The sequence below is a fragment of the Schistocerca americana genome, chromosome 6, assembly GCF_021461395.2.
Source record: "Schistocerca americana isolate TAMUIC-IGC-003095 chromosome 6, iqSchAmer2.1, whole genome shotgun sequence".
NCBI classification, from domain to species: domain Eukaryota; kingdom Metazoa; phylum Arthropoda; class Insecta; order Orthoptera; family Acrididae; genus Schistocerca; species Schistocerca americana.
Window position 1 is genome coordinate 88,531,403 of NC_060124.1, and position 27,721 is coordinate 88,559,123.

The following is a 27,721-nucleotide window of genomic DNA, read 5'->3' on the forward strand; positions in this document are numbered from 1 at the left end:
TCTTAACAGGCCACAGTCTTCCAGTCATCTGGAATCCAACTGATAAGGTCATGAGCCCAGGAGAGGTGCTGCAGGCAATTTTGTACTGTTAACAAAGGCACTCGTGTTGGCCGTCTGATGCCGTAGCCCATTAATGCCATATTTCACCACAGGATCCTAACAGATACATTAGCTGTATGCCCCACATCAATTTCTGCTATTATCTCATGCAGTGTTGCCTTTCTGTAAGCACTGACAACTATATGCAAACACTGTTGCTCTCAGTCATTAAGTAAAGGCCAGTGTGTTGCCCTTGGTGAGAAGTAATGCCTGAAATTTGGTACTCTCAGCACACTCTTGACATTATGGGTCTCGGAATACTGAATTCCCTAACAATTTCCAAAATCGAACATCTCATGCACCTTGCTCCAACTACTATTCCTCATTCAAAGTCTGTTGGTTACCATCATGTGGCCATAACATGTCAGATTGGTTGTTTGATTTGGGAGAGGGAACCAAACAGCGAGGTCATCAGTCCCTAATCATGTCAGAAATCTTTTCACATGAATCACGTGAGCGCAAATGACAGCTCCACCAGTACACTGCCCTTTTATACTCTGTGTACGCAATACTACTGCCATTTGTATATGTGCATATTACTATCCCATTACTTTAGTCAGCTGAGCATATGAATATATACATAAAGTAGGACAAACAAAATAATACATCATCACACATTACATGTTAATACAACCTTACATTGACTTATCAGCCAGAACATTATGGCCACCTACTTAATATCTGGTATTTCCACCTTTGACACAGATAACAGTGTGATGCATCATGGCATCGAAGCAATGAGGCCTTTGTAGATCACTGGAGGGAGTTGGCACCACATCTGTGCACACAAATCATCTAATTCTCATAAATTCCTTGGAAGGGGGCAAAACGTTCTGATGGCACAGTCCATCATGTCACAGATGTGTTTGATTTGGTTCTGATGTGGCAAGCAGGGAGGCCAGCACAGCACTGTGTTCCTCAAACTCCTGGCCTTGTGACATGGTGCATTATCTTGTTGAAATATGCCACTGCTGTCAGGAAGCATGAGTGTCATGGAGAGGTGTATGTGGTCTGCAACTAGTGTGTGGGCAGTCATGGTGGCTTTCATTAGCTCCACTGGACTCTTGGATTCCCACATGAATGTTCCCCAGAGTATAATGGAGCTGCCACCAGCTTGACTCTGTCCCACAGTCAAGGTGCTGTTCCCCTGGAAGATGATGGATTCACACCCTCCTATTGGCACGATGAAGAAGGTATTGGGATTCATCAGACCGTGCAGCACTTGGCCACTGCTCCAATGTCCAGTGCCAATGGTCACATGCTCATTTCAGCTGTAGTCGTCAAGGTCATGGTGTTAACGTTGGCAGATGCATGGGTCTTTGGCTGCAGAGGCTCATCGTTAGGAGTATTCAGTGCACTGTGTGTTTGGACATACTTACATTCTGCTCAGCATTAAAGACTGATGTTAGTTCTGCCACAGTTCACTACCTGTTCTGTTTTACTAGTCTACCCAGCCTACGAAGTCCAACATCTGCAATGAGAGGTTGTTGTCCAGCACCACAACATCTCAATATGATTTCATCTTGGTTTTGCCACATGCTGAAGACCCTCACCACAGCACTCCTTGAACATCCAACAAGTTGTGTAATTTCCTCCAGGCCATCACAATCCGCCCTCAGTGAGACTCAGGTAGATCGCATGCCTATCCCATTCTACACACAGACAGCAATGTGCATGTGTCTGTCTAACAGTCATTCCTTGCCATGTGACACTGATATCAGCCGGATGGGTTTATATCAATAGTACGTCAGGGGTCATAAAGTTCTTGCTGATCAGTGTACATGTACAGTTCTGTTATTAAAATTTGTAGTCTTCATTTTCTCATTGATCTTACTTTTGTGCTCATAAACAAGTCCATATAAATCCTTCAATGATTCAATAAGGATTTTATGTCTGACAACAGCTGTTCATTAGGTATGCTAATATAATGAAAAATTTAGGGACAGTATTTTCAATTTTGCCTTAATGCAAACATTATCAGAAAAATGTTATTGGGCAGCGTAGTCACTAACTGGATAAAAACATTGTTTCAGTAGAAATTTTATAAGTTCTGCTTTAAGTGGTGGCTGACCAACCTCAACAAAGAAGCAGGTATTGAGGATGTTTCTGTAGACAACTGTAGGAAGTCGGATCTGTACAATGTAGACAGTGTTGAGGATTGTTAGATGTTTAGATCTTACATTCAGGCACTCATTTTTCACACAGTGTGTTGTAAAAGTCCCATTATGAAAGAAAGACATCACAATTATGGAATGAGTCACATTAGACACTTTAGGCAGAAACATCTACTGCAGACTACTTCTGCAAACTATTCTAACATCAAACTGTAAATAGTGTTACTCTATACACAATGATAAGTATGGGAATTACTTAAAAGTTACTTTGTATATGTTTATGTATATTATGAGAAAACAGCTACTTTGAAGAAAAGTGTATAATATGTAAGCAAAAGAACCATGTAGGATGATAACATTGATAGACTGAACAGCTGATTAGCACACATATCATGGTTTGCTAACGATTGAATTTCTTATGATACTTTTGCTACTGACTTCTACTCTTATTCTGATGCCACATGACCATGCAAAAAATATAAACAGAAATATATGAATAAACATTAATGTTACTGAAGCAAGGTGAAAATTAAAATTATTCCATTGTACGTACAGTGCTGAATGATAGAGAAAACTGCAAGCTACAAGAAGCCTTCAAAATTTGTAATGGTTGCTATAAAGATTTATTAACACAGATCAGGAGCAACTATGTTACGAGCAAGCTTCAAGGTTCGCACAATGTTACTGTTTCTGTCTGTTCAAAGATAGACAGTTTTAGAGCCTGCCAACAGAAATCCAATATAGACTATATTATTAACCACAATATGATGTACATAGAAGACCAACTTGAAATTTCCAGCATGTTCAATGAATACTTTTTTTTAGCAGGGAAAACCATAAACATAAAAACCTATGCAATATAATTTTACAGGTAATCCATTTTAGCATAGCATATATCTAGCCCCTCAAACCTGAAAATAAATCATTAACATCATCAGTTCTTTACAATCCTCAAGTTCTGCATTGAATGATGGCCTCAGTATTAATGTGCTAACAGTGTTAGGTGCACAATACCCTCTACAATACTGACTGCACATCTACAATTGAAGAAGAGGAACCCTCTGTGTGTATTTTTATATTTGCTGCAAAGCTGATGTGTCAGTTTATTTTTGTGGCTGCCTTATGTGAACGTGTGTATTTCAGTATTGAGTAATAAGGTTTGTAAAGTCTTATTATTTCATTCAGTTTGCAAAAGTCCCTTTTCATGGTTTTATCTCCCAATCCAGAAACCTAATTTTGGGCAGGCCACTTCTTCGACACCTGACTTATGAATTTATGTGTGTAGAATTTGAGATGGATAACATGGTACTAGGCTCTAGGTGTAGATCCTGAAGTGGGGATTTGAATAATAAATGTCATGTTTCTGGAAGGTATATTATAAGAACAATCTGTTGTCTAAACACTCAATTTTATTACAGTAAATGTTGATTATGTTCACTCATGAAAAGAGACATTGAAACAAGTGACAAATGCTATCAGTGTGAACTTACTCATATTAGAATATTATGAACAGCAGTGCTACTTGACTATGTAATAAAGGTTAACTGAAACCCCAGTGTGAGACTCAAATTTAATCTCAAAAAATCCTAATGGAAAAACAGCGATAGCAAGCTTGATGACTGGTTAATCAGATCATACATTCAACATATGAATGTTGAACCTGAGATGGGCAGGCTTATGAAATTCCGCAAGTGCAAAACAAAATTACTTAGCTTGCCAGTGCCACTTTTAATGCTCACCTTAAAATTTCTTTTGCACTGAGATGTAGGTGGCTGCTGTGGAGGTGGCTACCCAAGGAACACAAGAGCGTACTGTGATATCAGCAACACTGTCCCCCGGTTGTCTCTAAAGATCTGCTGCTCTCCACTCCCAACCAAAGTCCACGACCAAAATCAAAACTGGACCACTCTTGACCATGGACCCTGTCCATATCTCAAGTATTTGCCTTTCCTGTATGTCCCTGCTCTATTTTTTTTCCATGGGACAGTGTCTGTCGCCAATAATAAAATTAGAAAACACTGTGGCCCAATAGTGAGGTTTCTTTCCAGAATGCAGAGTCCTGGCAAAACAGTGGGTTGCTTTCAGATGCCAATCCTATCTCAAAACTCTCCCCTACTACTAAAAAGCATCTGTGCCAGTTCTGTGCTCGTGATGTCAGACTTTAGCAAATCCCCCATGTCTTCCCTTCAAGGTGCTAGCCCACATCAGAGAACCACAAAAATTAGGAAATACTGTTCATGAGGTTAGCCCATTATTTTGTCCATCTCATGTTTTGGAAAATGGGTGACAGTTGTCTATAAATCCAGTCTGCAAAACATGAGAAAACTCCTCTCACTCATAGGCCATGGCACCTCTCCACTTCCTGGCATCTCACTAGGCAGCACGGTGTTGTAAATTGGACAATGACTTATCGGCCCACTGGGGTAACCTCAGCAGTCCAGTTCCATGAACTCAATGCATGGGCCTCTGCACAAAGTGCCATTTCTCCATAACGTTTCTGCTCACCCCATCTCAGCTCCAGTGCTGTGTCTTCCCACATGCGAAAAGCATTCAAAACCAGAGAGACTCCTTCACAATGTTAAAGAAGAAAAAAATACATAGGGCACCATGCTATCAGTCAGTGTAATCCAAAATCTTTTTGATAAACATTCTCAATGGAATCCACTAATGAATTTACGACTCCCATTCTCTAAATTATTAAACAAATATCAACTTTAATGAAAAGGTGTCCAAAATTGTTTGATGCTTTTCAAGTTATGTGTGAGCATAAGTCTGTAAACCCATTTACATGGATTATTCCACAAGTGTCTAGATAAAGTGTCTCCTTACCTCTGTCTGTAGCAGTAAATAATATAACAGAATCGGGCACCTTCCCAGACATATTAAAAGTAGCCCAGAGACTACTAACAAATACACAATTGAAAATTGCATGCCAAACTCAATACTCCCTGTTTTCTCCAAAATAATTGAAAATGAATTTTCCCAACAATTAAAATCTAATGTTTGCATATCAAAATAAATTCATAAAATGCAAATCAACAAGCATAGTAGCTGTTCAGTTAATTGATGAGGTGATAAGGGGAATCGAGAACAAGGAACATATTGCCATACATTCTAAGACCTTGTAAAAGCTCTTGACTGTGAATGTTGCTACCTTTAGATTAACTATGAGACATCAGGATAAGAGGCTCTCATAATGACCAAACTAATTCCTACTTGAGTAACTGAAAATGTTTTGTACTTCTTCAAACTGAAAATAGTGATCACAATTATAAAATTACTAATTTAAAATAAGGTGTGGCAGTATTGAGCCTTCTTCTGTTTTTGATTTATGGGAATGACATTCACTATTGCTCTATAAGCTGCGATGTACTTCTTTTTGCATATATTTATAATGTATAAAAAAAGTCTCACTTAATGAATTAGAGACTCTCTGCAGTATTGTGACAAAGGAAATTGTTCAATACTTCAGTGAAAGCCGTGTTAATATAAGCACCAGTAAGACATATCTCATGGAGTTCAACAATAGTAAATAGTGACGAAATTAGACTGTACATATGTAGTGAAACCATAAAAAAAGAGTTTAGTGTAAAATTCCTTGGTTTAACCATTCAATGCAATCTGAAGTGAGAAATGCATGTTGAATCTTTAGCATGTAAGTTATCTAACAGCCTATTTGTAATCAATATCATTAGCAAGTTTTGCAAAAATGCTGTTGTCCAAAGGACTGTTTGCCTTGCAGTGTATATTACGTCAGATTTGTAAACTAGAATTTGAATAAAATCTGAAGGAATAATGTCATCAAGGGAAAAACTGTATTATAGTTGTAATAGATAATAACTTGCAGTTATTATTTTGTGGGGATGTTCCAGTGGAATGTAAATACTTTGGAGTAAAGGAAACCACTCACTGAAAAGCAGAAGCATTGAGTTGTTGAGTCGTCAACAGCCACACTTAAATAGCAAAGAAAACTTGCTAGCTTCTGAAGCAATCCTTTTTTGACCTAGAGTACAAATATACCTGTGCCCATAAATGGCACTGGCTGGACACAATATGCCTGTGCTGGAGTGGAGGTTGCATTGGTTGGGATAGCCAGTTTTCCAGCTAGGAATGTTGTAGAAAAGGATGACAGGTGCACAGGCTAGGCATGCGATGTACGATTGTTGGAGCCAATGAGGAGCGGCACATACTGAAGGTGACATGGGGTGTGAACTGGGAAGAAGTGACAAGATGGAGGAAGGGGAAACTGGTAGGTGGAGGGTGTGAAAGATGTTATGCGAGATAACTCCCATCTGCATAGTTCAGAGGAACTGGTGGTGAAGAGAAGGATCCAGATGACATAGGTTGTGAAGCAGTCATTGAAATTCAGCAAGATATGATCAGTAGCTTATTGTGCCATCAGGTGGTCAACTTTGTTCTAGGTAACAGTTTGGCAGTGGCCATTCATCCTGGCGGACAGCTGGTTTGTAGTCATACTGACATGAGAAGCTGTCAGTGTTTACAGCAGAGTTGGAATATCACATGCCTGCTTACACTGGAGGTCTGGCCTCTGATGCAGTAGGATAAGCCTGTGAAAGGACTGGAGTAGGAAGTGCAGGGTGTGTGGATTGGGCAGGTCTTGCACCTTTGTCTCCCATAGGGAGAGTGGGTGGGAGTGGCTTAGGGGTGGACTAGGGTGTTGAGTAGGCTGGGTGGGTGATGGAACACCAATTTAAGAGGGATGGGAAGAATCTTGGTTATGATGTCCCTCGTTTCAGGTCATTTTGAGAGATAATTGAAGCCCTTATGAAGGATATTGTTCAGTGGATGATCCAGTCCAGGGCAGGGTAATATTGGGTGGTGAGGGGGAACACCTTTTTATCTGATCCTTGGGGAGAAGTGGAGGTGTGTGGGGATATGGCATTGGAGATCCTTTTGCAGACTAGGGTTTTGGGATGGGGTGGGGATAGGGGGTAGTTCTTGTCTGTGAAGATCTTCATCAGACATTCAGCATACTGGGCAAAACAGTTCTCATCACTGCAGATACCTCATCCACTATGGCCAGAATGTGTGGGAGGATTTTTTTGATGTGGAAGGGATTGTAGCTGTCGAAATACAGGTTCTGTTGCTAGTTAGTTGGTGTAATGTAGACATAAGTGTGGATGCAGCCATCTGAGAGGTGAAATCAACATTCAGGAAGGTAGTAAGCTGGGTTGAGAAGGATCAGGTGAAGTAGATGGGAAAGAAGACGTTTAGTTTGTGAACAAATGAGGATAGGGTGTCTTGGTTCCGTGTCCAGATCATGAAGATATCATCAATGAATCTGAACCAGACTAGGGATTGGGAGTTTTGAGAGGCCAAGATGGTTTCCTGTATATGGCCCATAAACAGATTGGCATAGCAGGATACCATGCAGGTGCCCGCAGCTGTGCCACAGCTTTGTTTGAAAATCTTCACTTCAAAGGAAAAGTAGCTGTGTGTCAAGGTATAGTCAATAAAGTGTAAAAGGAATGAGATTATGGGTTTGGAGTCTGAAGGATGTTGAGAGAGGCATTGTTCATTAGTGGGAAGGCCATAGGCATCAGGGTTGTTGGTGTATTTGGAGGCACCATCAACAGTGATGGGTAGGGATCCAGGAGGGAAAGGGGTGGGGAAGGTGGAGAGTCGTTGAAGGACAGGATTACTATCATTAATATGGTATGCTATGTTTCGGGTAATTGGTTGGTGGTGTTAGTTAACAAGAATGGAAATTCTGTCAGTGGGAGTTCAGTAACCAGCTGCAGTGGGTCAGCCAGGATTGTTGGGTTTGTGGATTTTGGGGAGCATGTAGAAGATGAGTGTTGGGGGTGTCATTGGGATCAGGAGGAAAATGAACTTGGGAATGAGCTCCTGGGAAGGGCCTGCAGGTTTCAGCATGGATTACTGTGAAAGCTACTAAGTTTTCTTTCTTTTTTGCATGTGCATTTTGACTACTCAATGGTTCTGCTTTTTGGTGCATGGTCTCCATTATTACAAATTTTATTGTCATTGTTATTTCTTGTTTAGGTCAGTTGCATAGGGGAACTGGTTAATGGTACCTTGGGTTACAACAACTAGCTAAAGTAGGCTTTTCTGTTTCAGGATGAGTTAAAATCAGTGATGACAGTGTATGGCTGGATGAGAATGGTATGTATGATTAATATCTGTCATGCTTAATGAACCAGATTTGACAAGCTGAACTGATTTCCTCACTTCTAATATTTACAATATCTGACAGATGTGATTGATAAGATTGTAAAGATGAAACAATGAAAATATTTCAGCCTACGAGAGATACGCTTAGTATCTGATTTATATGGATCGTCATTAATATAATAAATGATACTTGACATTACTGATAATCATGAGATATATTTAGTATCTGATTTATGAATGTTCACTTCCATTGTTGTAATAAATAATTTCTGCAGCATTGATCATCATGAGAGATGCTTTATGTTTTATTAATGAATGTTCTTCTCTGTTATTACTGTTGTTTCCTGTTGGGATGGCATTGGGTTCTGGGGCAGAAATGTAGATTGAAAAAAAAAAAAAAAAACATACACCAGTTAGATGTTTAATATAACTATATACTTAACTTGGTACAGTGATTTCACTGAATGTCCTGTTATAAATCCAGATAGTAGCCTGGAGTATATATAGGAAAATGCCACTAACAAGTCCTATTTGAACTTTAATCACTGTCTGGTAACAATCAGAGACCTGAGTCAGTTACCCTTGTACTCACATCTATATATCGACTAAGCTTTTGATTAAACTGAAGACTGAAGATTCTGGAGACTCAAATACTGAAACCAGAATTCTGGGTCCCAAAAACTGGAGCCCAAACAGTAGAGACTGGAGGTTCCCTAGGGAGGACCTCTTATTTGTGTGATGCTTTGAGCTGACAGTGTCAATCCAAGAGGATGTGACCCTCATGCAGCTGGTAGTTGGAGGAAGCAGATGCTAATGGCTGCCTCGCATGGTAACCTCCATAATTACTATTGCCAACTTTGTATAGTGGAATGATGCAGCCTGTGTGGCTCTGATTGCTGATGATATCACATCCCCCCCCCCTGCCTCCCCCCCCCCCCCCCCCCCTCCCCTGACAATGCCTGGAAATAATGGACGAGCAACCAGATGTAGGGTGCACAATTATGGACAGCAACTGAGGCTCTTCCATGCCTGATGAAGCATCAGCAGCTGGTGAGTGCTCAGTGTCAGGTAGAAAGGCAGACCGGCAAAGAGGGCTGAACCTCAATGTCATGTGCTGTGTGGGTACCATGGTGACATCAGTGGCACCATGTTGACCACCAGTGTTTTCTCGTCTGGCACCAGTGATGCTGGATGGCTGGGAGGGTGAAGGCAGCTAAGGTGGCGAGATCTGTTGTGGGCTATATCTGGAACTGAGAAACTTCAGGCAGGATTATGTCAGCAACAAGCACATATTTGATTTTGATGCTGCTTATCACACCAGAGGGAACCCGAGTCATGTAGAGTGAGCGACCAACAACTTTAACAATGATGCCTCAGTTTCAGCATCTGCAACCACCAAACAACCTTAAAAGAACAGTCTCATTAGCATTAAATTTAGTGCACTGCAGAACCATAGCTGACCACAGCAGATGCAGAAGATGCAGTAATGTTCTGTGATAGCATCTCTGCAGGAATTTTCCCAAGTAATGTGCCATTATTTTACTGAGAAAGGTAGGCTGCCAAAAAGGTCAATAATACCTGCTACTGATTGTGGGAGACATGTAGTCTGTTTATTTGTTGCTTAAATGTACAGACATAGCATTCTACTTCTCTGTTCAGCTGCATATGGAATGGTACATTAGTAAGAAATTGAATTCTGTTAGCATCACAAAACTTTTTAAACTCACCAGAGGTAAATTGGGGTCCATTGTCAAAGAGAATCACTTGCAGTAGGCCTCCTATACAAAAAATGGAGTTGCGAGACTTGATGGTGTGTGATGATATTGTGCACTGTGTTGAGAACACAAAGAGAATTTGCTGAAAGAGTCAACAACCATCAACCAGCGAATATTCCAAAATGGACCTGCAAGGTTTATATGAAATCTCTGCCATTGGATGTTCAGTTTGGACCACTCAAAAAACTTTTGGTGTGCTCCACACATACCTGACAATTAGCAGTCATTTGTTCTATTTGTGAAGCCATCCTGACCCTGTACTGTGGTGTCAGGAGAGTTGCTTGGTTCACTCCATGCCTCAATGACCTTCATCCAGCAGTTGGAGAATTTCTCTCTGTAATGATTGTGCAATTAGCACATGTGAATGATTGGACTCTGTGTGGATCAAGATGACACCCTGTTGAACCAACAGATCATGGCAGTGTGCAAAATAATGACAAAACCAGAGAGCTGCAAATTGCCTTGACCAGGTGGTGGCCATCCAGTGTGAATGTCCTGTAATAAGACTTGTAGATAATGATCTGCAGCTGTTGATTGGGCAGTTCACTGATGCATAATGCAGAATCCTTGCAGAATTTTGAATCCTGTGTCTCCACACAAAAACTAGAATTCGAATAATCATTCCTGACAGGCGAACAAGAAAAGGTGTCCATATTTGGAGTGCTTGTTGGATGGTCTGTATATGATCTTGTACTGATAGTTCGACAGAATTAAAGAAATTAAAGACTAACATTGCAATTTCTGCACATGGTGGGAATGGGTAGTATGGGCTGAATAATGATGTTGATGGCTTGTGGTCTGTTACTAGATAGTTTTCACTCATACAGGTACCTGTGAAACTTATTCACTCAATAAATAATTGCACTCTTTCAAATTCTAAAGGTGGCAGGGGTAAAATACAGGGAGTGAAAGGCTATTTACAATTTGCACAGAAACCAGATGGCAGTTATAAGAGTCGAGGGGCATGAAAGGGAAGCAGTGGTTGGGAAGGAAGTGAGGCAGGGTTGTAGCCTCTCCCCGATGTTATTCAATCTGTATATTGAGCAAGCAGTAAAGGAAACAAAAGGAAAATTTGGAGTAGGTATTAAAATCCATGGAGAAGAAATAAAAACTTTGAGGTTCGCCGATGACATTGTAATTCTGTCAGAGACAGCAAAGGACTTGGAAGAGCAGTTGAACAGAATGGACAGTGTCCTGAAAGGAGGATATAAGATGAACGTCAACAAAAGCAAAACAAGGATAATGGAATGTAGGCGAATTAAGTCTGGTGGTGCTGAGGGAATTAGATTAGGAAATGAGACACTTTTGCTATTTGGGGAGCAAGATAACTGATGATGGTTGAAGTAGAGAGGATATAAAATGTAGACTGGCAATGGCAGGGAAAGCGTTTCTGAAGAAGAGAAATTTGTTACAATCGAGTATTGATTTAAGTGTCAGGAAGTCGCTTCTGAAAGTATTTGTAAGGAGTGTAGCCATGTATGGAAGTGAAACATGGACGATAAATAGTTTGGACAAGAAGAGAATAGAAGCTTTTGAAATGTGGTGCTACAGAAGAATGCTGACGATTAGATGGGTACATCACATAACTAATGAGGAGGTATTGAATAGAATTGAGGAGAAGAGAAATTTGTGGCACAACTTGGCCAAAAGAAGGGATCGGTTGGTAGGACATGTTCTGAGTCATCAAGGGATCACCAATTTAGTATTGGAGGGCAGTGTGGAGGGTAAAAATCGTAGAGGGAGACCAAGAGATGAATACATTAAACAGATTCAGAAGGATGTAGGTTGCAGCAAGCACTGGGAGATGAAGAAGCTTGCACAGGATAGAGTAGCATGGAGAGCTGCATCAAACCAGTCTCAGGACTGAAGACCACACCAACAACAAAAAATAATTGCAAGTGATTCTTTCTCCAGCTGTGAATAATTGCACTGAGCCTTATTTGATAGTTTGGATGCAAATGTGGTAGTGTTCTCTGAAGCTTCCATCTTGTGTGAAAGAACTGTTCTGATTCCATATGAGGAAATGTCATTTGCTAAGATGACAGGCTTACTGGGATCAAACTGCTTCAAACAAGTGTCACTTAATAGTGATTTCTTTAATTTTCAAAAGGCAGACTGATGATGCTCTGAAAATATGAACGGGACAGTCTTCCAACAAAGTTGGTGGAATGGTCGTGCAATTTAGGCCACATTTGGGACAAACCCAATATAATAAATGAGCTTCCCTAACACTGTTTGCAATTTGCTCATATTACAGGTCTCTGGGAGCTGATGAATTGCTTTGAGATGAACTTGTGTTGGGTGAACAGCCTGAGCAATGATCATCTGTCCTAAGTACTTGATTTCCATTTTAAAAAGCCACACTTGTCCTTGTTGCATTTCCATCTGACAGCAGAATGGTGCTTGAAGGAGACTCATCAATTGTTCTAAATGCTCATCTGGAGAGTGACCAAAAACCTCAATTTCATCTAAATAATTAGAAGATAAGGGTACACAAGCAGTCAGCTGTACCAGGTAACTTTGGAATGTGGTGAGTGCTGAAGCACTAGCAAAGGACAGATGCAGAAACTTGAACAAGTCCAGATGGTTGTTGACGACAAAGAAACAATGAGACTGCTCACCAAAGGGAATTTGGAGACAGGCATCTGGCAAATAAGTTGTAGAAAAGAAGCAACCAGCTCCTACTCTACCAATTAGGTCTTCTGACTGTGCCCAATGATAAGAATCAAGTATCTGAGAGTTAACCCAGTCTTAAAGTCAGCACACAACCACAGTTTGCCAGAAGATTTGGTGTCACCAATAGAGATGGCCACTGATTAGGTGGCATGAGGGCAATGATGCCTTGGTCCTGCCATTTTGTCAACCCTTGAGCAACTTTTTGCCTAATAGCTTGAGAGACGGGCCATGCCCAAAATAATCTAGGTTGCGTATTGTCATCAGTATGATACGCAACTCAAAATGTGATGCTTTGTCTAAATTGTCCTCAAACAGATTGCTAAACTCATCATGTAATGTGAAAACACAGTCTTAAGGAACAAAACAATTTTTTTGAACACAAGATAGTAAAAGAGACCCTCTCTTAGTAATGTTCCAGAATGTGGCAGGCAAACTACAGACTCCAAGATCTGGGATGTCCTATCCAAAGTCCACAGAAACAACTGCTTCAACTTATGGAGTTTGGGCTGACCCAGCCGCTCATAAGTACATCTGTTCAGAATTATAACTGATACTCCAATGTCTAATTGCATGCACTAGTCTTGACTGAGAATCTTCAATGTAACAAACAACTTATTCACTTCCCTTTAGCTAGGTGAAGAATTCTGAGAGTGTGACATGGATTTTAACTGAGTATGGATTTCCTTGTGAATGTGAACTGTCTTGGACAGTACAACATTGCCATTCATTCTATGACATCACATCTTTGGCACCACATCTTTGTTTTATCTATTCTTTTGTAAGTAGACAGACTGAATGCAGCCATGCTTACCACAATGGAAACACTGCACATCACAGCAGGGACATGCTTGCCACTTGCTGCCTTGAAACACTGGGGACATGACTTTGCACCTCACACCTGTCACTTGACATATTGCTGTTGGTTACTAGTGCAATGCGGCATTGACTATGCCGTATGGTGGTAGCGCACATGACCTGAACATGCAAGCTGTTTACTGTCACTTCTCATATGCACTGCAAAAATATGTGGGGACTCAAAATCAACCACAGCACTGTCCAGAGTGTCTTGCGACTCCACTGAATCTAGCTCTTGTTTTAATGTTGGATCTGAAAATTTCAAAACTTGAGCCCTAATGCAAGAGTCTGAGATGTTCTGAGTAACTGCATCACACAACTTAGAGTCACTGTAATATTTCCCACAGTCACAATGATATTTGCACTGTCTAATTAGGCCTTGTGTGTTTCTTAATGTTTATTGGTTTGGTTAGGCTCCGTAGGTTGTCCGAAAAATTTGTATGAGCAGCCGCCATACTCAGTTGCTCATCAAAATATTTGTCTAAAGTAGCAAGTAATTCCCTGTACTGAACACTTTCAGGGAGGGTGGTGGAAAACAATCTACATGCAAGACAGTACCCTGTGACACCTACTGCCAACAAATAAATATGGATATCTGTCCATACTTTGAATCCGATGAGCTGAGAAGCGGATATCAAACTGCGTCCTGTATTCAGACCATTCTTCTTGCTGAGCACTGAATGGTCAGAACTGTGGCACAAAGGCAGTCATTGCTTGTTGTGGCAGTGTTTGGGCAGCAGAGAATTCTGCCTTCATATTACTGTGGAACTGCAGTAACTTATTCATGCATTCCATAAGCTGGGCCTACAACTGAATGATTTGATTTAGGGACATGTCCAGTGATGCAGTAGCCATGATTTACAACACAGTAGCAAGTGAAAAAAATGTGATGCAGACCAAAATGAAAAAAAGTCACAAATGGCAAAAATAAATTGGCCTCTGAAAAAATTTGAAAAGCACACACATTAATATACAACTGGTGGTGGTAAGCACAGTCTCTGAAAGAGCTCATGGTGCTAATCCAATGAGGCATGTCCCTCAGGTAGCTGATGGTTGCAGTTAGCGATTGCTCGTGGCTGCCTCTCACAGTAAACTGCATAAACATCGTTGCCAACTTCATATAGTGTAATGATCCCCCCTGCATGGTATCAGTTGCTGATGATACCACAGTTATAATAAAAGATAGTATTGTACATCAACTTAACACCTATTGAAACTATGAAAGTATTGCCCACTTATATTACACAGAATCACATTTAACAAGCAGATCGTTTTCTAACACAGTATAATAGTGAATCAGACCAGTTCTCAGACCAGAATGTAAGCATTTTAAAGGAAATTCTGTGCAGCTGAGATATCTAAATGTGGTTTACAGACTATTTCACAATTTCAGTTCATACTGCACTTCTTAGAGATGTAGATGACAAGAGCTTGGCTTTCTGTGCAGCTGAGATATCTAAATGTGGTTTACAGACTATTTCACAATTTCAGTTCATACTGCACTTCTTAGAGATGTGGATGACAAGAGCTTGGCTATGGAAAATTGATTTGCCATTCAGTCTACATCAGTGTCTCTTCTCTGTAAACCACTATAATTTAGGCAGTTGAGGATAATTTTTATTATTTTATGCTTTAAGCCTTCTTCTAATTTTACTGAAGGATAGAATATATGAGGGCATGCTGAGCAGTAATGCCTCTGAATTTCTTTTGTGAAAATTCTTAAAGCTTTTTAAATAAAACTAACTATTTTTAACATTCTGCATCATTATACTTCTTGTCTGCATATTTATTTCTCGACACAGCCACCTTGCAATGAACACATTTCTCCTAATGAGAGACTAGTATGTTTTACCGTCACTATAGAATATTGGACTTCGTTGATGAAGCCACAACCTCAGCTCTGCTTGCACCACTCCATCACTATCAAAGTTAAGTTCTCAAAGGTGATAGTGTAAGAAACAGATGAAAATTGGCTGGGGCCAAGTCAGAACTGTAAGGAGGATGATCCATGACAGTGAACTCAAGATTGTTACAGATGCTGCAGCACTCGTTTGTGATCTGGCATTGCCATGCTACAGGAGAGGGTGCTCTATATGTGTATGAACTCTTGATTCAAACTGCCAGTTTTTCAGGAGTCTTTCAGCCAGTTTTTTGGGAGTCTTTCAGTACGTTGCAGAGTTTATGGTGGTGCCTTGAGGCACAAATTCCAAATGCACAACACCCTGGACATTCCAGAACACTGTGAGCTTCACTTTGCCTGCTCAAAACGTTATCTTGAACTTTTTTGGTGTTAGTGGTCCTTTCTGGTGAAACTCCGTTTATGCTGTCTTGTTTTCAGGTTCAAAATGGGGAACCCATCCTTCATCACCTGTCACAATGTTGTCAAGCAACCTATCACATTCACGCACAAAGTGAGAATTCAAGGCATGCACTGAGAACACAGTTTTCTGTATCACAGTTCTACAATGCTATCTTTACATGCTCTCATGATATGCCCCACTAATTTGAGGGCTGTGTGTTTTATCTGGCAATTTTCTCTGATGAGTTCATCAACCTGATTCTGATGAGTCTCATCAGTTGCCATTCATGGTCTCGTGAAAACAATTATGACTTATATGTTCCGGTGTCACCTGGTATTAGTGTGTTTATATTCATAGTTCCTATAGAAGTGATGTTCATGAGGCCGAAGAATAAATTATAGATTTTTACTTAAAAAACTAAATGAAAAAATTACTGGGTTTAGTTAAGTAGTTCTCATGTAAAATTACATTGATATTTCACACTTTATTGGTGAAAAAATTAATCTTACAAATGTGAGTTTGCAGATGAATCAATATTATCATTGTATGTAGACTTTCCTGGGGTACACTGCAAGAAATCTTCTCAGCCTTCTATCTGGGTGGCTGCATTGAAATTCAGTGAAATGTTGATGAGAGTCACTGTTGCGACTGTAGGGAGTAAAAGGTTTTAATTGAATTTGCCTGGTAGCAAAAGACAATAGCACTTTTCTTGAAGTCTAATAAAAATAATCCAATAACACAGTTAATTTGGACAGGAGCCCAAACTACTTGGTTCAAGAACTTTTTAGTTAGTGAACTGTTCAAAGTTCCAACAACTAAATGAGCAAAGTTCGCTTTAAGTCCTAGTATCAGAAGACTGGTCTGATATCACTGAATGTCTGATTCAAGATGAGAGTTAATCAATTTCATTTAATACTGGAATGTTCATTCTGAGACAAAGTCTAACCAGAGACAGGAGAGTTACTGAAAGTGAATGGTGAGTCCCTGGAGGTAGTGGTCAGTGTTGAGTGGAGCTGCACACAGCAATGGCTTGTCTGCTCAATGACTGCATAGAGTAGATGCAGGTAAGGCTGTGCAAATGGAACTGGCTTGCTAGCAAATGGCATCTGCTTGAGTACAAGCCAGACTGATGATTACCTACTCCACCCCCTAGTGGACATGTGGTCAACAGAGGTAAAACAGTTCCAAAACTGTAGCACCGCTAGTGGCAATGTAGGCACTGCATGTGGCAGTGCCAGCACCAAGAGTTTCTGTGGAGCTATCTGCAGGCTAGCCTGTAAAAGGTTTACCATGTTGACATATGTACAATGACCACTATACTTTTTTACAAGTGCTGTATGCCAGCCAGTGTTGTGATGTTGACAGTGGAAACCTTTTGGTAGATAAACTGGTCCACCTTGTTTTTATTGCTATGTAATAGCCATCCTAGGAGAAGCATGGGGACACAGCACCTCACTACCTCCAGTGGGAGAGATGGCGAAGCCATGGCAATGGTGTAGAGACTGGCGTCGACAGTGGTGTCCCCATGCATGAGGCACCTTGGGTCACTGTAGTTGACACCCATGAGTGTGGGTGCCTTTGATGGCTGTCTCCCAGTCCCTGTAGCTGAGGTCATCAAGAGCCCTTTAGTGATGCTGAAGCCATCCTGGATGAGGACACGAATGCTGTGGTTGGTCCAGATGGGAACCATTCAGAGTGAATCTGAAGAAAGAACAGCCACAAAATCTGTCTCATTGAAGATTGAACCTTGTCCCAGATGCTGTGGATGGAGGTGCTTCCTGGTGTGAGCCAGTACTTGTGTTTGAATTTCTAAGAGCGAATAATCAAAGAACTGGGAAGTTCTGCCAGTGGCCTTTGTAGTGTATCCATGCAAGCAATATTAGTAAACCTGTGTGAAGCAATGGGTTCTTGTGGTCAACCACGTTGATACAAACCTGAAGAGTCTTGAGAGGTTGACAGTGTAGGTGTGTTCCAAGGCATGGGCCATTGGATGGGTTCTGTGTTGTGCCAATTCTACTCCCTGAAAACATTGCAAGTCATGAGACATGTATCTGTGATGGCAAGAGACACTTTTGAAAATGTCAGACTCAGATGTCCATCATAATTACTGAAGAGCGATGACTGTGATTGTGATACCTTGAATGGGAATGTGGGCAGAACACTGCTCACAGACAGGAGTGATGGAATTACCAAGAGTGTTATTCTTACAGTCATAAACCTTTGGGGAAAAAGCTCACTGATATGTGACAGATGGTCAGCTGATTATTCAGAGAGTGGAATAATGTTGGCAGTCAACAGATTTGAGGATTCCATGGAGTTTGTGTGTGCATCATGCATGCATTCATTGACTATCCCAAGTGATACTGCAGGCAAATTGTTAACTGCTGTAGAAAATGAATTGTTACAATTCTCAGGTAAAACTTCTTGTAAGTAATTGGTTCCCTGAAATGTTGCCAAAATGGAAAAGTAATGTTCTAGACATGACGTGCCTGACCATATGTTATTGGGAACCTTTAGCTTGATTGTGCCCAAAGGGTAGGAGTAGATACTGGCCTTGTGGCACAATTGTTTCAGGCTTTGAGTTTGTTTACAGGTCTGAAGGACTGGCAGAGAGTCCTGTAACATTGCGGATGGTGTCATGGGTTGTTTATTGTGCACAGTAGTACTGAAAACATTAAGCAAAGCATAGTAGGGATTTAGCTGGTTCTTCAACAGAGTGTATATTAGTTTACTTGGGTCCAGACCTGGATTAAATAGCTGAATAAGTCAAAATACTTTAGCTCCAGAATAAGCAATTAGAAAAGCTTGATTTCATGTGTTACCTTGAATGTTGGAGGCTACAAAATGCTGTTCTAATCATGTGATTAGGCTGGCTGTGGCTCCAATTCCTCGCTGAAATCTGAAAATGGTGTGGGGGGGGGGGGGGGGGGAGGGGGTTACCCTCATGAGGAGGAGGGCAATGTCTGGGTAGTATACCATTTTCAAACAAGTTCCTTTTCTTGTTGTTGAATTATCTGTAAGTAAAGCAGTACTGTGCTATCACATCCAAGGTTTGCATCACCATACTGAAATGAAAGAGTGCAAAATCAGTATAACTGTATAATTAAATTTTATTGCCAAAACCTCAGAGAGGTCTGAAAGTGACTTTGTATGAGGTAACTACACTGGGAATGTATGCAAACTCAAAAATTACAACACCCTTGTCACCTTTAAATGTTGGGACAAAACTTGTATTCAAATTCTCCTCATCTCCCTTATATGTTGTGACCATAGCTCTAGCAAACTGAAATAATTCACAGTTCACCAAGCTACACTATAAATTTTTGCTTTTCCCATCTTGTCATAATACAGTCTGGGTGATGACTGACATTTTGTGACCTGTGTGTATGATTGTTTGCAAGTGTGCTCAACTTCAACTACAGGAGAGTAATGCCAGTGATGTAGTACAATGCTGACATCTGGAATTAGAAAAGTTTCTTCAGTCTGTATGCAAGAACTGTAAGATATTTATTTCTATTTAGTGAGAAAACTGGGTCCCTTCGTTCTTATTACCATGTACAGACCTCAGCATTGGGTACCTAATTTACACGATCTACCTCATTGTATGCTCTCAGCAAACAATAGAACCATATCATCAAAACAGAATTACTTTGGATTCTGTATTTTATCATAATGCTTCTTGTTCTTTATCTTTCATTGTGTATTCTGTTCTCTCACACATTGGTGCATCTCTTGCATCCACTCTTTCAGTTCTCCCATATAATCATTAAAATTACAATAAGCCTCACCAGATCCTTCTATAGTATCGCTGGAATGTTGTATACACTAAAAAGAACAATTCTCTTTAATTGGATACGTAAAAAATATACTCACCAGGCAGCAGGAGAACACACACAAAAAGAGTGATGTGACTGGTAAGCTTTCGGAGCCAGTAGCTCCTTCTTCAGGCAGAAGGGTTGAAGGGGAAGAAAAAGGACTTGACAGGTCTAGAAAAAGGGGTACATTTTGGGAAAGTCACCCAGAACTGCAAGTCATGGGAGACTTACTGTACGGGATGAGAAGGAAAGACATTCTCAGAAGGAAAGACTGATTCTTGTCCTGTGCGGTAAGTCTTCACTGACCTGCAGTTTGGGTGACTTTCCCAAAATCCCCTTTTCCTAGACCTCTCAAGTCCTTTTCCTTCATCCTTCTTCCTTCCCCTTCAACCCTTCTGCCTAAGAAGGAGCCCCTGGCTCCAAAAACGTGCCAGTTACAACAGTCTTTTATGTGCGTGTCATGCCGCTGCTTGCTGAGTAGATTTTTTATCTATTCAATTAAATAACTTTGTCAATAATTGATTGTTTTCACTGTTATAAATAGAATAATTTGCACAGAATATATCCTGTTGTGCTGTGTGGTGTTGTATTGTACACAAAATCAACATACAGAAGCTACCTGTCCCAGTCTGTTTGCAATCTATTTACGTAATGCTGAAGCATTTCTGTTGACATGGATTTAACCTTTCTCATGCTCTGTTTATTTGAGGATGATAGCTGGTACACTGTATTTCCTCAATATGCAACAATTTGCACACTCTTTTCATGATTTCACTTATACAATTGCTTCCTATCTCACTCAGAATTACTGATGGTATTCTGTACCTACCAAATCAATACGACACTTCTCGAATATGAGTTTGGGAATCTCAATGATCTCTAGAGGCATCTTTGTGTGTATCCTAGTGAGTTTGTTCTTTTGGCAGCTTTCACATTTCTGGATACAATCTTCTATATCCTTTTAATACTGCTCCATAGTCAGTACTTTTTTGTTTATTCATTAATTCTTCCTATACCTTGGTGTCCTCCTATTGGAGAATCATGATTGTGTTGTAGTATTTCAGCTTTTTTTCCCCCCACTTATTTCTTCCACTGTCTTGGCTTAGCCGCTTTGTGGTCTGTGTCCTTGGAGGATGTATCTTCTGTCTGCTCTTCTATGTCAACCATCTTGCTGTCTTCATCTGCCTGTGAGTCCCTCACTTATGCTTTGGCTTCCTCTTCTGCCACCTCACGACCTAGGCTACTGCTACTTTCCAGTCAAGTGCCAGCCACACTGACCTCTCTCACTCATGAGACTTCATCAGCAACTTGATTTTGTTTGCTGCTTTTATGTGTTATCTGGTAATCATATCACTCCAGCTTTAATCTAAACATCATTAATCTGGATGATGGGTCTGATATGCCACCTACCCATGTGAGGGGTTTATGGTCAGTACATATCAGAAACTTTCTGTCAAATACATATGGCCTAAAGTATCTGGCTAACATCTCCCTCTCAGTACTGTACTGTACTGTACTGTACTGTACTGTACAGTACTGTACCCCTTTCTGCTTTATTCAGTGCCCTCAAGACATACGCAACAAGTAGGTCACTTCTGATCTTTCCCTGACTTAAGATGACCGCAGCAGAAATCTGGCTAACATCTTTTGGTGGTTTTGAAGTCCTTTTTCAGTGTCTGGGTACTGCAGTATCAGTGGACTGATCAGATTCTCTTTCAAATGCTGAAAACATTTTCTTGTTCAGATTTCTGCTGCGGTCATCTTAAGTCAGGGAAAGATCAGAAGTGACCTACTTGTTGTGTATGTCTTGAGGGCACTGAATAAAGCAGAAAGGGGTACAGTACTACTGAGAGGGAGATGTTAGCCAGATACTTTAGGGAATAAGGGAACTTATTTCTTTAATAATTCAAGCAACGCTTTACAATTGTACTGAAGTTACTTATAAAATGCCTATAATATATGACAATACATAGATAACTCTACAGTTGCTTTCTTGCTTTTATCACTTTGACCTTCTGTGGTGTCTGGCCTCAATCCCTTGACTGACAGGATATGACTCAATTGGCTCACTTCTTTTTGCAAAAATTCAGATTTTTCCACTTGTAGCTTTAGAATGTGGAGTCTAAGCCTATCGAACAATTCTACAGGGTGTACATAAAGTCCAGCAACACTTTCAATTATTTATTGCACAAGAACTAAACATTGTACATATATCATGGATATGTCATTTTGAAGAGAAACCCTGAAAGCTTTTTTTTTTCATGTATACTGCCACATTGTAGTTTGGTAATTTGCTGATAGTCTGCACTAGTCGCAAACATGGTGAGTTCAGGTGCAAAGCTTTCTGTGTGTTGGAGTTCAGCAAAAACAAGTGTGCTACAGCTGCTCAATGGACTTGTGGAATCTGGGGTACAAAGCATCCACATGAATGCATTGAATTTGAGCAGGATTCCCCAAAGGTAAACGTTTTTTGTGCTTTGTCATGTTGAAAACTGTATGGGCCATTCTTCTTTGCCAAGAGCACTGTCACTGGATATTCCTACTGGGACATGTTGCAGCAATGTCTGATGCCTCAAATGCAATTGGACTCTCTGTTCATCTTTCAGCAGGATGGGGCTCCACCCCATTTTCATCATGAAGTTCGTGGGTACCTGAATATGGAGCTGCCGCATCGAAGGATCTGCCGTGCTACAGAAGGGGACAGCTGTTTCATGAAGTGGCCTCCCCAAGCACCAGATCTCACTCCATGTGACTTTTTTCTGTGGGAACACATTAAAGATCTGGTGGATGTACTGCCTCTACCATGTGACATAGCAGACCTCTGGGAGAGAATACGGGAAGTGACTGCCACACTCGACGATGCCATGCTGGGACGCGTATGGCAAGAATTTGATTACCATATTGACGTCTGCCGGGTCACTCATGGTTCGCATATCGATGTTTGGAAAAAAAACTTCAGAGTTTCTCTTAAAAATGCAATATGTATGACATGTGTACATTGTTTAGTTCTTGTGCATTAAATAATTGAAAGTTTTCCCGGACTTTATGTACACCCTGTATTAGCTTCATATTATGTTCCTTTAAGGAAGAGCCAAAAATCACCATGTCATCCTAGGAGATAAATAATTTGTCACTTTGTACCCCTGTCAAAATATAATTCATCAATTTCTCAAATGTACTTGGAGCTCTTTTAAGGCCCAAGGACATTTGTTTGTATTTATAATGCTCGTATGCCATAATGGAAGCTGTCTTTTACCAACCCTCTTCATCTAATAAGACCTACTAATAGCCTTTTGCTAAGTCAAAGATCAAAAAGTATTTTGCCTTTCCTAGACCACCAAGAATTTCACCTATCCTCGGCAATGGATAAACTGAATTTAGGGAGATTTCATTCAGTTGCATGTAGTCAGCGACTACATCCCATTTTGACTTTCCATTGGCATTCATCATTTTTGGAAGCATTATCAACAGAAACTTTCAACCACTTATGCTTGGTACTATGATGTCATGTTCTAACATTTTTTAAATCTCTTGCTGCAGCATCTCTTTTTGTGCTTGCAGTATCCTGTAGGGTCATGAACAAATCACTCTACCTTCAACCTCCAGTAGTAGTTTGATTTTGCACCTGATGCTATCTGTATATAACTTGTCTCCTGGCAGATGAAAAACATTGCTATACATGTTGCATAGCTCAATAACTTTTTCTTCCACATCCATACGACTCACACAGATATTCTCTTTTAGCATACTTATTTGAGCTTCCAACTGTGGTTTATCTTTATTAAAGTGACTTACTCTGAACAAGTCCCACTCTGGTACTGTTTCCACTATCAGCAGTGGGAATTCTAATGACACACTCTCACCTGTAGTGTTCAGCACACTCATTACGCATTCTCCTGAGTCCACTTTTCCCAATGCCTCAGGTAAATAAATGACCTTGGTGATCTCCTATTTTGAAATGATAGTCTCTCTTATTCTGTTTGCCTCAGTTTTTAACCTGAATACCTGTTCCTCTCAAGAGCCTATTTTTAGCTTTCTTTCAAATAACTTGTGTACCTTTAATTTCTTTCTGGCAATCCCAGTTTCCTTTTCCTGCTACAGGTTGACAGTTTGGCTCCTGTCACTACTGATCTTCACCATTGTACATACCTTTGCTCCACAACTAATCCTGTTACAAAAGAGCCTTCTCTTTTCTATGCATGCACTGTGCAGAGCTCACTATCTTGCTCCAATTTTATTAATCTATGTGCCTATCTCTCTGCATCTCATCCTGTTTTGAAAGAGTCTTATCTTTCTCTTATGAGCACTGTGTGGAGCTCTCACTCTTTCTCCATCTTTGTTTTGATCCCTTCCCAATGGATGCACAGGCCCTGGTGGTATAATTAATTATGAAACCATTTTCCTTAAATAAGTCTCTACCCAACAGCCAGTCAAATGGAAGATCTACATCTTTCCTGATTATGTGGAGGCAATGCCTCACTTACATTCTGCTTCTCATCTGCAATCTGAAAGTCTTTGCAACCATATTAACAATTTCCTGAATCCTAATTCCTTCAATGGTTTATACCTCCCAACATCCTTTAAGCTGCTTCTTCAACCCAGGCTTATTTGCACCGCCCCCCGTCCCCCTCTCCTATCCGTGAGAAATCTCATGCCATTCTCCATGCCTTCCTGGCACTCTAGTTCTCTGAAATTTCATTTCTGACTGTTAATATCCTTCCAGGCAAGGTATAAGGCAACTGCTTTCTTACACCCTTACTCGGTTTCTCTGCCTTTCATTTTTCCTCTGAGCTTGCCATTCACACTCTGTACAGTCTCTTGTGTAGTGACCAGTTTGTCTGCATGTAAAACATGTTAAAGACTTAAACCGGGGACATGGGTCACTGTGCCTGGGTAAGTTATGCTGTGAACGTCTTACTGCACATATTCCTTCTGTTTCCCTGCAATTTCCAAGGAACTTGGTGAGACCAATGTTGTCCATCTTCACTGGCACTTTTGTATTCTCTCCTCCATTTCCTGGTACAACCTGCCCTACCATTCTTACTCTTTTATCAGCATGAAGGTCTCTTGCAATGTGCACTGATTTACCACATGCAAAATATTACATTACTTTCTTTTTGTTTCTTGATGCCACACTGTCACTTTGGGTGCTTATTTTGTTTCTGGCTAAGACTATAGTGCCCTTTCTTCCATCACAGTGACCTCTATAGCCTCTGCTAATGCTTTTTGTTCACCGTGTGCTTGCACTATGGTCTTAATCCTATTGTTGAAAACCCCTTGGATGAACGACACTCTGCTTAACTTCCAGATGAGTGTCAGCCTACCTTCTAACTCTGACTCTCACATGATATCTCTAAAGCTTCTGTAAAGAAGTGCTACATTGCATCCAACTGCAAGCCTCACTATGCATTGCTTTCCCATGTTCTTGGGAACTCTTGCATGCCTAGTAATCAAGTGTTCTTTTGCTGGCATAGTTTTCTACAACAATGGCGTGTACATCTCACGAAGAGCAACTTGAATCTCTTACTAACATGTTCCATGTGCTGAGCCAACTATTTTAGCAGAATGTCATGCTGCTCTGGATTTATAAGTTCAAATGCAATATTTTAGTTGTCAAGGGACTCATTCAGAGTATTCTTAGTGTCATCAAATGATTTCAGTATTAATTTGAGTGCTTCCGACAAACTAACAAACTGCCTACTGGGTGTCTCTTGTGCTCCAGTGTCATTGCATGAAACACTATCCCCATCTTGTGGTGTGGCAGCTAAGGTGTTCCACTCATCACCTGAAATCTTACTGCTACTGCTGTTGCTGCCTTGTGTCATAATTTACAGAGCTTCCCTGTGTCCTCGTGCTGCTGCTGGTTGCTGCCTCTGCACATCATCTGTGTTCTTGCACTGCCATCCACCACTGCTGCTGCTCCACCCCCAGCCAGCTTTTGAGATGATTGCCTTGACCCTCAGGCACTGCCCATCTCCACCTGCTCACTCTGGCCTCATCTTCTATTCTCTCCAGGTGCTGCCCTACCATCCATCTATCTTGCTCTCTAGGCTCTCTTGCCCTCCTGGCTCTGCCATTGACCTGCATATTTGTTGATGCAAAGATTCTCTAAACCATGCCATCTTTTTGTTTGATGCTGGGTTGAATAGATTTGATGTTTCAAAGAAGGGTGACCTATCTCAATAATTTGTAGCATATAGTTATTGTTTCTTCAAACAGCAGACAACCCTTGCTAATCTGTGACCAATGCCACACACCTGGTACCATAAAATAAAGCATATGTCACATCCAGCAAGCAGCCTAGGCATCTTCACCAAAATAAATGAAGCAAATACCCAGAACCAAGAACAACTGCCAACTTGAGTAACTTAGAAATACATATACTCGGTGTAGCAAAGCAGCTTAAATCACTTAAGGCAAGGTCTCAGGTCCTGATTTTAGACCAGTCAGGTTCCTCTCGGAGTATGTTCATGCAATAAACCATATTTAGCAATCATATACAACCAATTGCTCATCGAAAGGTCCATGCCTAAAGACTGGAAGGTTGCACAAGCTACACCCATATCCATGAAAGGAAATAGGAGTAATCTGCTGAATTATAGACCTGTATCTCTAACATTGATATGCAGTAGGGTTTTGAAACATATGCTGTATTAACACTATGAGTTCTCTTAAAGAAAACAATCTATTGATAAACACCCAAAACAGATTCAGAAAATATTATTCTTGTGAAACATTGCTAGTTCTTTATTCTCACAAAGTAATGAGTGCTATTGACAGGGGATGTCAAATTGATTTCATATTTTTGGATTTCCAGAAGGCTTTTGACTCCATAGCTCACAAGCAACTTCTAACCAAATTGTGTGCCCATGGTGTACTGTCTCAGTTGTGTGACTGGATTTGTGATTTCTAGTCAGAATGGTCAAAGTTCATAGTAATTGGCAGAACTCACTGAGTAAAAGAGAAGTAATATCTAGCATTCCCCAAGGAAGTGTTCCTAATCTACATAAACAATTTAAGAGACAATCTCAGCAGCACTCTTATATTGTTTTTAGATGATGCCTTCATGTACCATCATATAAATTATCAGATGATCAATATAAATTCCAAAACAAGCTAGACAAGACATCTGCATGCTGTGAAAAGTGGCAATTGACTCTAACTAATTAAAAGTGTGAAGTCATCCATAAGAGTACCAAAAGGAATCTGCTAAATTTTGATTACACAATAAATCACACAAATCTAAAGACTATAAATTCAACTAGGGACTACAATTACAAATAACGGAATTTGAAATAATCACATAGATAGTGTTGTTGGTAAAGCAAGCCAAAGACTGTGATTTATTGGCTGAATACTGAGAAAATGCAACAGATCTACGAAAGAGACTGCCTATACTATGCTTGTATGTCCTCTTCTCGAGTATTGCTGTGCAGTGTGGTACCCACATAAGACAGGATCAATGGAGGACATCAAAAAACTTCACTGAATGGCAGCTTGTTTCATACTGTCACAAAACAGGGGAGAGATCATCGCGAATATGATATGTGAGTTGGGGTGGTAGTCTTTTAAAGAAAGGTGTTTTTCGTTGTGGCCAAATCTCATGAAATTTCAATCATTAACTTTCACCTCAGAGTGTGAAAATATTTTGTTGGTGCCCATGTACATAGGGAGGAATGATCATCATAAAAAGGCAAAAGCAATTAGAGCTCACACAGAAAGATTTAAGTGCTTGTTTTCCCCATACACTGTCCGAGAGTGGAACAGCAGAGAAATGTCTTGAAGATAGTTTAATGAACCCTCTGCCATGCACTTGACAGTGAATTGCAGAATCATCATGTAGATGTAGATATAATGAGGGAGGTCTGATCAGTTAGCTATTTATGATGCTGGCTAACCAGATGTTTTCAGGTATTTTGGTACTTGGTTGGTAA

At 40.4% G+C, this 27,721-nt stretch overlaps 1 protein-coding gene across 3 annotated transcripts in view; it reads left to right on the plus strand.

The window, feature by feature from the left end:
- Window positions 1–27,721, plus strand: part of LOC124619472 (acetylcholine receptor subunit alpha-L1-like) — a 179,802-nt gene that overhangs the window by 87,144 nt on the left and 64,937 nt on the right. For all 3 annotated transcript variants that reach the window (XM_047145876.1, XM_047145877.1, XM_047145878.1), the window contains one exon: window positions 8,313–8,357. In XM_047145876.1, the coding sequence (XP_047001832.1) occupies window positions 8,313–8,357 (45 nt within the window). The remainder of the gene's footprint in view (window positions 1–8,312; window positions 8,358–27,721) is intronic.